The sequence below is a fragment of the Bos javanicus genome, chromosome 13, assembly GCF_032452875.1.
Source record: "Bos javanicus breed banteng chromosome 13, ARS-OSU_banteng_1.0, whole genome shotgun sequence".
NCBI classification, from domain to species: domain Eukaryota; kingdom Metazoa; phylum Chordata; class Mammalia; order Artiodactyla; family Bovidae; genus Bos; species Bos javanicus.
In genome coordinates, this window is record NC_083880.1 from 42,156,519 (window position 1) to 42,168,752 (window position 12,234).

General features: G+C 54.3%; 2 protein-coding genes across 2 annotated transcripts; both read left to right on the top strand.

Moving 5' to 3' along the window:
- Positions 1–926: 926 nt before the first annotated feature.
- Positions 927–4,999, top strand: LOC133259208 (probable cystatin-16). The gene is made up of 3 exons (XM_061436416.1): positions 927–1,492; positions 2,592–2,702; positions 4,812–4,999. The coding sequence occupies exons 1-3, from the start codon at positions 1,292–1,294 to the stop codon at positions 4,890–4,892; spliced, it is 393 nt and encodes a 130-aa protein (XP_061292400.1). The 5' UTR covers positions 927–1,291; the 3' UTR covers positions 4,893–4,999.
- A 2,587-nt stretch (positions 5,000–7,586) lies between these two features.
- On the top strand, positions 7,587–12,234 carry LOC133259209 (probable cystatin-15). Its single transcript, XM_061436417.1, has 3 exons — positions 7,587–8,145; positions 11,010–11,120; positions 12,048–12,234. The coding sequence occupies exons 1-3, from the start codon at positions 7,702–7,704 to the stop codon at positions 12,126–12,128; spliced, it is 636 nt and encodes a 211-aa protein (XP_061292401.1). The 5' UTR covers positions 7,587–7,701; the 3' UTR covers positions 12,129–12,234.

Below are 12,234 nucleotides of genomic sequence, written 5' to 3' on the forward strand. Positions count from 1 at the left end.
CCACCTGGGAAGTGATGATCATACAGTCAAGTGATACTCAACGTAAGTAACAGGAGTCATCACAAGTGGGATAAATCCTCTAAATAAAATAATGTTAGACTGATTTTAAAACCTACACGCTGTTTACCAAGACACATACTTAATTATTAAGGCACTATCTGCAAGTAAAAAGATGGATAAAGATACATCATGGAAACGCTAGTGAAAGCATTGCTGGAGTGGCTACTCTGATGTCAGACAAGGCTGACTCCACAGCGAGAGCATCACTGGGATGTAAAGGGATCACTGATGAGAATAAAATGGCCCCACAGCTCTGTTTGTACAAGCAGTTAATGACAGTGTCTCAAATGTACACAGTTATGAGAAAAGGAGACTAGATACATCCACAATTATCATCACAGTGAGAGATTTTTAACACCTCTCTCAGGAACGGGCAGAAAAACAGATCCAAACACAAACCTAAACCAAACAAAAAATAAAGTAAAGAGAGTCCATATGAGAAAAGTTGGGTCACACAGGTGACCTGAGATACATCAGTATCTGCTAGAGCCTGCTGGCGGTGAGATGCGTCAATACCTAACACTGTGCCTGAAGAATGCAGAGCATACAGTCTTCTCAAGAACCTGTGGCATATTGGTCATAAAACAAACCTCAGTAAGTTTCAAGAAGAGACATAATAGGAAAGATACTCTCTGACTGTAGTGGACATGAGCTGATAGTCAATAAGAGAGAAGATGGCTGGGAGATCAACTACGGTTAGAAGCTCCTATCAGGGCAGTGGGGAGGACAGCTTCACCTAGACACCCCCGCGGCTGGCTGCATACCCCATACTCCCCTGGGCTCGCCTGGGGGCTGTTGCTTCCAGCCAAGGCCACAGGCAGCCTTGGCCACTGCCCAGGAATGAGCTTCCTGGCGCTCCCAGGACTTCACGTGACTCCGGGAGTCCCTGCTTATACGGCCCTGAAGGCAAACGGGGGACTCAGGGCCCAGCAAGCGTGGGACACTCACAGGATGAAGCCCTGGAAATGAGGGGGACAGAGCCTGCTGGGTGCAAGTCCCTACCTTCGAGGTTTACGTGACCAAGGAGGGAATGCGACCCCCCACTTGGCCTCTGTTTGGTGTCCACAGGAGAGACTGGCCGGGGATGCTGCGGAACGGCTGGGCAGAGGCCCCCTCAAAGCAGGAGGCCAGCAGCGCAGGGCTGTAGGGGATATGGGCTGTGGAGGGCGCCCCTGCCCAGAGACCACTCCCACGCCCCTGTCAGCTGTCTTTCGGGCTGAGGTCGAGCAGCATGTTTCTGAAGGCAACTCTGCTTCTGGGGCTTGCTGTCCTGGGCATGCATGTCTGGGCCATTCAAATGGAATTCGTAGACATTAGTAAGGACCTCGATTATTTTGTGGTGTCTGTGGAGTTCGCCGTGGCTTGGTTCAACAGTGGCAATACCGAGGAGCAGGCCTACAAGCTGCTGGAGGTGAGGCGAGCCCAGCAAAAGGTGAGTGACAGTCATGGGCCGGGGCTGTGGAACGGCTCACCCCAAGCTGGCCTGGGTGAGCAGGGCTCTGATGGGAGGGTCCCCCGCCGCACACACTCCTGAAGGGACTGGAGGCGGCTGCCCTCTTGCACAGATGACCCTGGCTTCCTTCACATGCCCTCATTTCCTGACTGGCCGGCCCTTCCCTGGGTTGAGTCCAAGCCCTGGACTCGGGGAGGCCAAGGGCCCCTTGAGCATCACTGTGGCCACTCCAGGCCCTGATCTCTCCTAATCCTGTCCTCGCCTGGGGTCTAGCTGCAGTGCAAGGTGCTGGGCATGTGTGTGTGTTTGTGTGTATATGTTTGTGGCTGGTGGCTTCAGCTACGGGCATTTCTGAACCCTTAAGGAATCAGCTTTCTAGACAATTCCAGGTCAGTGCCCTGGAGGTGTGTTCCTCCCTGGTGAGATTGCTGGCCACATCCCTCTTTGTGTCTGAGTTCTTTCAAGTCCTCACCACCTCTCTGTAGGGGACAAGATTCTATCTCATGATGACTTCTTAGAGAAGGTGATGGACACACAGAGCAGCACCCAGGTCAAAAACACCCACCTGGATTAAGGTTTGCCCTTGGGTGCTGAGCCCCTGGGTGCCCCAGGAGAGATGGAGGGTCCAGCCCCCAGGCCTCTGTCCTGGTCTGGATGTTTCCCCCTGAGGGACAGCACAGCTCTGACAAAGGCTCAGTGGATGCGCATTTCCAGCCCCCTCCCTAGAAGGCGCCGTGCAATGCCCTCTGCGTGTCTGGCTAATACAACTGAGAGCTAGGGGACATCAAGTGTGCTGTGCGTGTACTGTCAGCCCCAGGTCCTCTGTCCCATGACACCCCCCACCCCCCGCCACTGCCGTGGACTGGTGATACGCCTCCCAGGTCCCAGTCATCAGGAGGAGCAAGACAGGGAAGTGTCCAGGGCTGCTGAAGCTGCACTCAGGGGCATCTTTTGGTTGGTATGTTCTTGTAGAGAAATTGCACATAGGTGCGTGTCCTATTTATATGCATAGTCTAGTCCTTCGCCCACTTTTCTACTGGATTCTCTACCCTTCTGTTTTCTAATTTCTCCTTGGCAGAGCTGGACAATGATATATTTAATGGAACTGGACCTGGGCCGCACAATTTGTAAGAAACACGACGAAGACATTGACAACTGCCCCCTGCAAGAAAGCCCAGGAGAGAGAAAGGTTTGAGAATGAAAACAACCTGAGATGGAAAAATCACTTCAAGGAGGGCGTGTTGCCAAAATCTTGGCTCTCTGTGTCCCAGTGCCAAGCAGAATTATGGAGAAAGAAAGAGTGGCTTTATTACCTTGCCAGGCAATGGGGGAACACAGAAGGCTAGTACCTCAAAAACTGTGCCCCCTCTCCCTGGTCAGTAGGGAAAGGTTATATAGTCAAGCAGGAGTGTGTGATAAGGATGAAGGAAGTGACAGTCCTGCATTATTTCTTCTGCAGTTTTCAAAGGGAGGGCTTGCTGTCAAGGTTAGGGTATATGCAGCGTCCCAGGCAGTCATCTCCTAATCTCTATGAGCCTCTGCCTCAGGTGGTTTCAGTGCTGCCTCTCCTTTAATTAGCAACAGTTCTGCCCTTTGGGCTTCCCCGGTGGCTCAGATGGTAAAGAATGTGCCTGCAATGCCAGAGACCTGGGTTTGATCCCTAGGACAGAAAGATCCCCTAGAGAAGGGAATAGCTACCCACTCCAGGATTCTTGCCTGGAGAATCCCACGGACAGGAGAGCCTGGTGGGCTACAGTCCATGGGGTAGCAGACTCAGACACGACTGAGCAGCTAACACTTTCACTGCCTTTTGGAACTCCTTATTCCCCACACAGAGCACCTTGCTACTGATCCTTCTAGTGACCAAGAAATCCTTCCAGGACACCAGCCACCTACCTGGAGGTGGCATCAGGTTTCACAGGTTAAAGGCTGAAGCCCCTGAGACACCTGTCCCTCATTCAGATGCCAGTTGCTCAGAATTTCTGTCCAATTTGACCACACATCAGGGGTTCCTATCTCCCCCTCTTCAGGCTTGATTAATTTGCTGGAGTGACCTACAGAACTCAGGGAATAATTAGCTTTCCTGTCTTATTAAAAGATATAGTGAAAGGACACAGGTGAGCAGCCAGACACAGAGATACCCAGGACGAGGTGAGGGAGGGTCCCGAGCACAGAAGCTTTGGTGATTGAGGTGCATCACCCCCCAGTACAAGAACGTGGTCACCCACATGGTGACCAGGTCAGGATTTGGGAGGAGACTTCCTCCGTTGGCATGACTATCTCCAATTCCATCGGTGGGTTTTTCTAGTAACCAGTCCCCATCCAGGAGCTCACTAGAATCACCTCAGTAGAACAGAACATGCTCCTGGAGTTCTTATCACTTAGAAACTTACAAGGGATTCAGATGCTGTGTGCCAGGAATCTGGGCAGAGACCTCTATGTCTATTTTCTTTACCTCACAGAAGGCTTCAAGGAAAGTCATCAGGGTTGACCCAGGGACAGAACGATGAGTCCAGACCCCTCCTCTCCTGGTCCCAGGGCTCGCCCAGCACAAAGATGCTGCCAGCTCAGCAGCAAACTGGGCCCTGTGCTCACAGCCCGGCTGGCTCACCAAAGACCCCCACAGACTGCCCGCTTTGGGCCCTCCCCTCCAGGGTAGAGGAGCCCCAGCCTCCAGCTTCCTATCAACTTGGGTCCAGGCAGAGGCAGTTCTCCCTGTGGGCCTCTCCTTCCTCTGCTCCGATTCTTCTGGACGGGAGGACTGATTAGTTTGCTGGTCGCTCCCACCCTCCTCCTGGTCTCCTGGGCAGCAAGGACAAGGCTCGGTCAATCAGTCCTCACGTCATCACCCTATGGGCTGACGTCTGGTCAATTGGACTGCGACCTTGGATATGGGCCTCAGTGGGGCTGGGGTCTCTCTGGACCCAGTCTTGGAGCTGCCTCCGCGGGGGTGGGTTTGCAGCTACTGAGGGGTGAGTGGGTATCACCTGAACCATCTTCTGGGCAGTCTCCAGGCTCCCCGGGAGCTCACTGGGCAGAGCCCTTCAGGCATCGCATGCCCTGGGGGAGAGGACCCTGAGGGGCAGGTCATGGTCCCGCCAGGCACCCTCTCAGGAGCTCCCAGCCTTGATCATGGAGAGCTGAGCTCAGAACCAAGCCCCAGGCTACTGTTTGATTCTGCTTTTCTTTTCTCTTTAGTGTTTAATGTCCCTTGAGCTCCTGTTACGCCCTTTCTACACCCTCATTGTTACACTGTTCTTATTTTATGTCTTACATAGAATTACTTTTTTTTTTTCAGGTGAACTGCACTTTCATTGTGGACTCACGGCCCTGGTTTACCCAGTTTACCCTCCTGAACAGCACCTGCCAGCAGATGTAGGGGAATGAGCTCCGGACTCCCGCGGCAGGCCCTCTTCCCCTGAAGAGTGAGGGTCTGGAGTCCTAGGTCTGCATGGCACCAGGGCAATTAAAGGCATCTCAGAGCACGTTCTGGGTCCCTGTCAGTTTTTCCTTCTCTCTGATGATTTATTTCCATGGATGTTGTTGCCAATGTCGAGCGATGGAGAATTTATCATTGGTCTCACCTTGGTTGCAGGAGCAGGTACTGAGTTAATCAAACTCCTCTGACCATGAGAGGTTGCCCTTCCTGGTTCCTCCAGGGCCCTCATGGTTACTGTGCATATCCATTCATTAATCTATATATTCCTCATTTCCCTATCATCTGTCCATCCATGTATCTATGCATCTATCCCTTCACTCATCCATATAGTCAGGCATCCATTCATCTTTCCATCATCCATGCATCCATCTATCCATCCATCCAGACATACATCCATCCTCCCATCATCCACTCTTCTGTCCATTCACCCTCCAATCCCTCCAGCTTCCATCCATTCTACTCAAAAGGAATCCAGACAGTTTTTCCAGGTGACAGCCACCTGTGTCTCTTCTATGTCCATTTCTGTGGCCAGACTCACAGTGGATAGTCCTTCTGGGGTGGGGTGGGGGAGAATGCCCAGGCACAGGAGTGGGAAGTGGGTGACTAAGATGACAGAAAGCTCTTAGTGGACCCCCATCAGGGCATCTGCCCTGGAGCTCATTGACAGATGAGAAAGTCTTCTCAGGGTCTCTGGGGACGGCTCAGAAGATGGCAGCTCCAGTACCCCCTCCCCTCCCGCTCCCTAACCCTTGTGTTCCCCCACTGGAACCCAGCCTGTCTTTCAAGCCTATCAACACAGAGTCACTAGCCCTGGGACAGGCCTGGAGGCTCTAAGGGATCGGAGTGTGGGGGCCCAACTGGGACAGACAGGCTGTGGGATGCCATATGGAGGAGGACTTCAGAGGAAGAGGCTTCAGGGGTCTTCCCTCTGCCTTTTGAGTTTGGGGAATCTGATTTGCATGTCCATGGTCATTGGTCCCTTTCCTGGCTGGCCAATACCCATGATGAGGCCGTAAGCACTGGTGAGACAGACCCCCCTCTGCCCTGTCCCCCAGCTCTGGGCAACTCCATGAGCACAGCTGGCCGGAGTCAGCTTTGGTCCTTTGGTACCTGTGTTTGGGATTTCTACATCTCCCCACAATTTGATAAGGGCAAGTACAAACTGATAGGAGTGGGGATGTGGTCATCTGAGCTTCCTTTGAGGGCACTTGAGCTCAGAGGAATGAAGCCATTTTTCGTGGGCCCTGGGCTGGACAAGTCTAGCCTCATCTCCTGTCTCCCATCAGAGGTTCTTTGTCCTCCTCTTTTCAGCTGTGCTGTGGTCTGAGCTCAGATACACCTGACTACACCGGAGGGCTTTGCACTTGTCCCTGTCTTTGTGTCATGGTGCTTAGCATTCAGACCCAGCTGCAAGGTGACTGTAAGCCCACCACGAGCTTCTGGGGGGACACCAGGGTTCAAGTGAAGGTGGCTAATGTCAACTGCAGCCTCCGTCTGCTGGTTGTAGCTCTAAACACGTATGGGATCAGAAACACAGTGTTTGGGAAACCGATGTAACAGCTTTGCTTAGTTAGGGAAGTTACAAGAGGTCTCTCTGATGTAGGGGTCATCCCTTCTCCCAGTCTCCGGAGAAGTAAAGCTACAAGGGACAGAACTAGAGGGAGAACAGCCAGATTCCTGGTCTGGGGAAGAGTGAAAGCACTGTCTCAACGGTTGACAGATAGTCCACCAGGTGAAAGCCAGATGATGTATACAAAAGTGTAAGAAATCATTCAACAAATTTGATTTGGAGTATTGTGGAGACTTGAGGCTACTCCATGGGACATCCAGTTTGTGTGGCCAGGTGGCCTGCAGGGACCTTACCCTGACATGAGCCCCCAGTACGAGCACAGGCCCGAGAGGACCAATGAAAGGCCCAGTGCAACTTCCCCCAGAGGCTTCCCTTCCCCTGTAGCTGCCTTAGATAAGACCCCTGCAGAGCTTTCCGGAACCTGCTCTATTGGTTTGAGTTGACCAATCTGGCCTTAGCCGGGAGTCCAGGGCCTCCAGTGAAGGCGTGCACATCTTGCTCTGTGTTTGGCCCCCAGTCATGACCCTCCCCACCTTCACCAACAGCATGGGCCCTGCTGGTACCTCGTCCAGAGCTTGAGAGCAGGAAACATCTGTTTCAATTTCTCTGTGGTCTCTTTGGAGCCATGGCTTGCTGCCAAGCACCCAAGGCTGCACCTCAGTGTTGATTTGACAAATAAACAACAGTTGCAGACTATCCACCAGTGGCCGCAGAGCACACACTCTTTTTGAGCTGATAAGACATTTATCCAAATTCAGCGTATTCTAATCCTGATGTTTCGCAGCCCTTGACCCCCTCCTGGCTGCCATTCACATCCTTTCCAGCAGGGCCCCTGCCTTGGCTGGCTTCCCCCTTGCTCACAGACATTAGAAGCCCCCTTCCCAGTGCCCAGGACAGCTAGGCCCCAGGGCAAGGAGGTCCGCAGATGTGGGAGGTGGAGAGGACACTATCCCAGCCCACACACTGCCCATCACTGTACATTCCAGACGATTCCTGAGGTCATGGGCTGCAGCCAAGATCCAGTTTGACCCTCAGCTGCCCAGGACTCAGGACCCACCAATATCCCTAAGCGTTCCTATGACTCTGCCCATTCTGGGGTGCACTACCATGAGGGGAATTCCAGAGGGCTCGAGACCCTCACCCAGACCCTACTGAGGCTGGTCTGAAGCTGCTCTAGAGATGAGGGGGAACAGAGCCTGCGGGTCCCTGGTGCCCAAGGCTTATTTGACAAGGGGTGGAAACTGGGACATCCCCCCGCCCCACCCCCAGCTCAATTTCCCATCTGGTGATAATGGGAGGATCAGAGAGGAGGAACTGGGCAGAGGGCCCGGTGGGCAGCAGAGCGCTGTGCGGGGCAGGGCGGTGCTGGGTGGGGAGCTGAGGAGACGGCCTCCCAAGCACTTAGCCTCCAGGACGACGCTGGACAACATGTTCTGGAAGCTGCCTCTGCTCCTGGGGCTTCTTGCTCTGGGGCCTCATGTCTGCAGCTGGATGTTTGAGGACATCGGGAAGACAGGGCAAGAGTTCAGCATGTGTGTGGAGTTTGCCATCCACCACTTCAATGAGCACCAACCAGACGAGAATGCATACAAGCTGCTGTGGGTCGGGAGGAGTCAGCACAAGGTGAGGGTGAGGGAAGTAGGGAAGGTATGGAGGTGGGAGGGGAGGAGGCTTGGGGAGGGGGAGAGACCCTCCCTGTGGCCCCACCTTTTCCCTGAAGTCAGGCCCCAGGGTTGGGGTGGCGGGTCCGTGGTCTGCATGAAAGGGTAAGAGACCCTTCATTTGGTCAGTGTTAGTCACTCAGCTGTGTCCGACTCTTTGTGATCCCATGGAGTGTAGCCCACCAGGGTCTCCTGTCCAGGGGACTCTCCAGGCAAGAATACTGGAGTGGGTTGCCATGCCCTCCTCCAGGGGATCTTCCTGACCCAGGTCTCCCATGTTGCAGGCAGATTCTTTACTGTCTGAGCCGCCAGGGAAGCCCTCATTTGGTCAAGGATGTTTAAAAATACAAACTTCCATTAGAAGGGCTCCAAGGTTCCAATATATTTGCTGAATGCTTGGAGCAGGGGAGAGAAGGAGAGGGAAGCAGAAGGCTAAGCGAGGAGGGAGATGAACCGGGGGGCAGCACCCCAACTTCAAAGTCCAGGAAGGAGCAGCATCGCAGAGTCGACAGCGGGCCTAGGCCGCTGGGCTCATGGCCCAGCTGGTGAGCTGAGGCACCTCGTGGAGCAGACCACCATTGGTCCTGAGTTGGGAAGATCCCCTGGAGGAAGGCATGGTGACCCACTCCAGTACTCTTGCCTGGAGAATCCCATGGACAGAGGAGCCTGGCGGGCTATAGTCCATGGGGTCGCAAAGAGTCGGGCACAAGTGAGCCACTAACACTGACAAGGATCTCTTGTCCTTTCGTCCAGACCACAGATCCGACACCCTCACCCCAGGGCCTGACTTCGGGGTAAAGGTGGGGCCATGGGGAGTCTCTCCCCCTCCCTAAGCCCCCTCCAGGCCTGAAGGAGGCAGTGGAGATAGCAGGGCCTGCTCTCCTGGGGCTGTTACCCTGGTGATGAGAGCAATCAAGCCCCAAGTTCTCGGATGAGACAGTTGAAAAGGCGGACAAGAGCAGTCAGTGCAGGACTGCAGGGCTGTGGGGAGGGTGGTGTGGGGGGCAGAAGAGCCTTTTTAAAGACTGGCACTCCTGGGAGGACCCACATGAAGGTTTGGGGATAAGAAGGATGGGGAAGCCCAGAGAGGGCCTTGGACCAGAAGGAGTCATGAGTGTCTGCAGGGCCAGGCTGCAGTCTGTAGGTCTGTGTTGCAGAGAAGGGGGTGTGGGGGTGGGGGGCGGGAGGCGATAGCACGCAGGGTGTGGGTGTGTTGGTGGCCGGTCAGGATATTCCCCTCAGAGTATCAGGGACTCAGAAGAAGAGGTTGCTCAGCTTTGTCCAGCGTCTCTCTGGACACTGTGAGAGAAATGGGTGTCTCAGCCTGGGTGCAAGCTGAGACCAGGGTGCAGGAGCCCTGCCCTGGTCTCCGGGTGGCAGAGGAGAGCTGGCTTCTGAGTCTGCTTGGAAATCGATGTGGGGTACGGGTGGGGTGTCAGACGTGGACCCCAGGTCATTGTGCTGAGCAGATGGGCAGACGGCACAGAGAGGGGTGGGGGAGACAGGAAGAAGGTCGGGTATCCCCGAGGCAGCCTGGGAAGGTCAGGAAGACTGTGGTTACAGAGCATCAGGGTGGGGAAGAGGGGAGCATGGTGTCCTGAGCGCTCGGCCGGGCGGCACTTTCCCACTGATGTGCATTGCTCCCCCGCCTGTACATTTCGTCTGGATTAACTGTTGTCCAGCTGTTCTGAGCCCAGACCCAAGCCTGACACTGGATGGCCAGCCCCAAGTCAACCTGAGTCAGCAGGGCTCTGATGGGAGGGTCTTCTCCTACACAGACAGCCCCGGCTTCCCTCACATGCCCTCATTTCCTGACCAGCTGGTCCTTCCCTGGCTTGAGTCCCAGCCCCGGACTTGGCAAGGCCAAGAGCGCCTCAAGCATCCGTGTGGCCACTGCTGCCCCCGATCCATCCTAAACCTGTCCTTGCCCAGGGTCCAGCCGCAGTGCAAGAGACTGGGCGTGTGTGTGTGTGTGTGTTGGGGGGGGGGATGGGCTGAATCAGCTGCAGGCATTCCTGTACCCCTAAGGAAGCCAGTTTTCTAGAAATTTCTAGGTCAGTGCCCCAGAGGCATTTTCCTCCCTGGGGAGATTTCTGGCTACGTCCCTCTCCATGTTTGAGTTCTTCCGAGTTCTCACTGCCTCTCCATAAGAGATGAGATTCTATCTCATGATGACTTCTTAGAGAAGCTGATGAATACACAGAGCAGCACCCGGGTCACAAACATCCACCTGGATGAAGGTTTGCCAGATGAGCCCTTGGGTGTCACAGCTGCCCCAGGAGAGAGGGAACATCCAGCCCCCGGGCTCCCATCCTGGTCTGGATGTTGCCCCCTAAAGGGACAGCATGGCTTTGACAGAGGCTCAGCGGATGAGCATTTTTGACCCCCTCCCTAGAAGGAGCCGTGTGATGCCCTCCGGGTGTCTGGATAATGTGATTGAGAGCTGGGTGATGCCAGGTGTGCTGTGCGTGTACTGTCAATGCCAGGGCCCTTCGTCCTGGAACACCCCCCCCCCCGCCCCGCCAATGCCATGTGCTGGTGATGCAGCTCCTGGGTGCCAACCATCAGGAGGAGTGAGGCAGGGGAAATTCCAGGGCTGCGGGAGCTGCACTCAGGGGCATCTTTTTGTAAGAAAATAGAGATTTAGGATGAAAAAGAAAAATATAAACTGATAATAAAAAAATAAGAATATGCACCTAGGTTTGTCCCAGTTGATTCACACATGCGCATTCACACCATTTGCCCATTTTCTATCCGAATCTCCATGTTTTTCTCATTACTGCAAAGTATATACTCACAGAAGTTTCTACAATCTCCCTTTGACAGAAGTTCTCTTTGACGTATTTAATGGACCTGCACCTGGGCCGCACAATCTGTAAAAAACACGATGAAGACATCGACAACTGCCCCTTGCAAGAAGGCCCTGAAGGGAAAAAGGTTCGAGAGTAAAATCAACCCAAAGCATCACAAATCTTCAGAGAATGAAAAAGAATGTCAAGGAGGGTGTGTGAGGAGGCTGAGAAGGCATCAGTGTTGACCCTGGAACAGAATGCAGGGTCCAGGCCCTTCCCCGCCAGGTCCCAGGGCTCCCCCTGCACAGAGATGCTCCCAGCTCAGCAGCAAGCTGGGCCCTGTGCTCACAGCCTGGCTGGCCCACCAGAGACTCCTACAGACCCCCCTGGGCCCTTCCCTCCAGGATGGAGGCTCCCCAGCCTCCAGCTTCCTACGAACTTGGGTCCAGGCAGAGGCAGTTCTCCCTGTGGGCCTCTCCTTCCTCTGCTCCGATTCTTCTGGACGGGAGGACTGATTAGTTTGCTGGTCGCTCCCACCCTCCTCCTGGTCTCCTGGCCAGCAAGGACAAGGCTCGGTCAATCAGTTCTCATGTCATCACCCTATGGGCTGACGTCTGGTCGGTTAGACTGAGATCTTGAAGATGGGTCCCAGTCAGAGAGATGCCCTCAGTGGGGCTGGGGTCTCTCTGGACCCAGCCTTGGAGCTGCCTCCTCAGGGGTGGGTTTGCAGCCACTGTTGGGTGGCGGGGGGGTGTCACCTGAACCATCTCCTGGGCAGGCTGTGGGCTCCCCGGGAGCTCACTGGGCAGAGCCCTTCAGGCATCGCATGCCCTGGGGGAGAGGACCCTGAGGGGCAGGTCATGGTTCCGCCAGGCACCCTCTCAGGAACTCCCAGCCTTGATCATGGAGAGCTGAGCTCCAGAACCAAGCCCCAGGCTACTGTTTGATTCTGCTTTTCTTTCTTCTTAGTTTTTAATGTCCCTTGAGCTCCTGTTAAGTCCTTTCTGCACCCTCATTGTTACATTGTTCTTATTTTATGTCTTACATAGAATTACTTTTTTTTAATTTTCAGGTGAACTGCACTTTCATTGTGGACTCACGGCCCTTATATACCAAGTTTACCCTCCTGAACAGCACCTGCCAGCAGATATAGGAGAATGAGCTCCGGACTCCCGCGGCAGGCCCTCTTCCCCTGAAGAGTGAGGGTCTGGAGTCCTAGGTCTGCATGGCACCAGGGCAATTAAAGGCATCTTAGAGCA

What these genes read in the sequence shown, in the direction of transcription:
- LOC133259208 (XM_061436416.1), top strand. Translation starts at nt 1,292, where the DNA reads ATGTTTCTGAAGGCAACTCTGCTTCTGGGGCTTGCTGTCCTGGGCATG. An exon ending in TGAGGCGAGCCCAGCAAAAG is followed by an intron (nt 1,493 to 2,591) that starts GTGAGTGACAGT and finishes TCTCCTTGGCAG; the next exon opens with AGCTGGACAATGATATATTT. An exon ending in AAAGCCCAGGAGAGAGAAAG is followed by an intron (nt 2,703 to 4,811) that starts GTTTGAGAATGA and finishes TTTTTTTTTCAG; the next exon opens with GTGAACTGCACTTTCATTGT.
- LOC133259209 (XM_061436417.1), top strand. Translation starts at nt 7,702, where the DNA reads ATGAGGGGGAACAGAGCCTGCGGGTCCCTGGTGCCCAAGGCTTATTTG. An exon ending in TCGGGAGGAGTCAGCACAAG is followed by an intron (nt 8,146 to 11,009) that starts GTGAGGGTGAGG and finishes TCCCTTTGACAG; the next exon opens with AAGTTCTCTTTGACGTATTT. An exon ending in AAGGCCCTGAAGGGAAAAAG is followed by an intron (nt 11,121 to 12,047) that starts GTTCGAGAGTAA and finishes TTTAATTTTCAG; the next exon opens with GTGAACTGCACTTTCATTGT.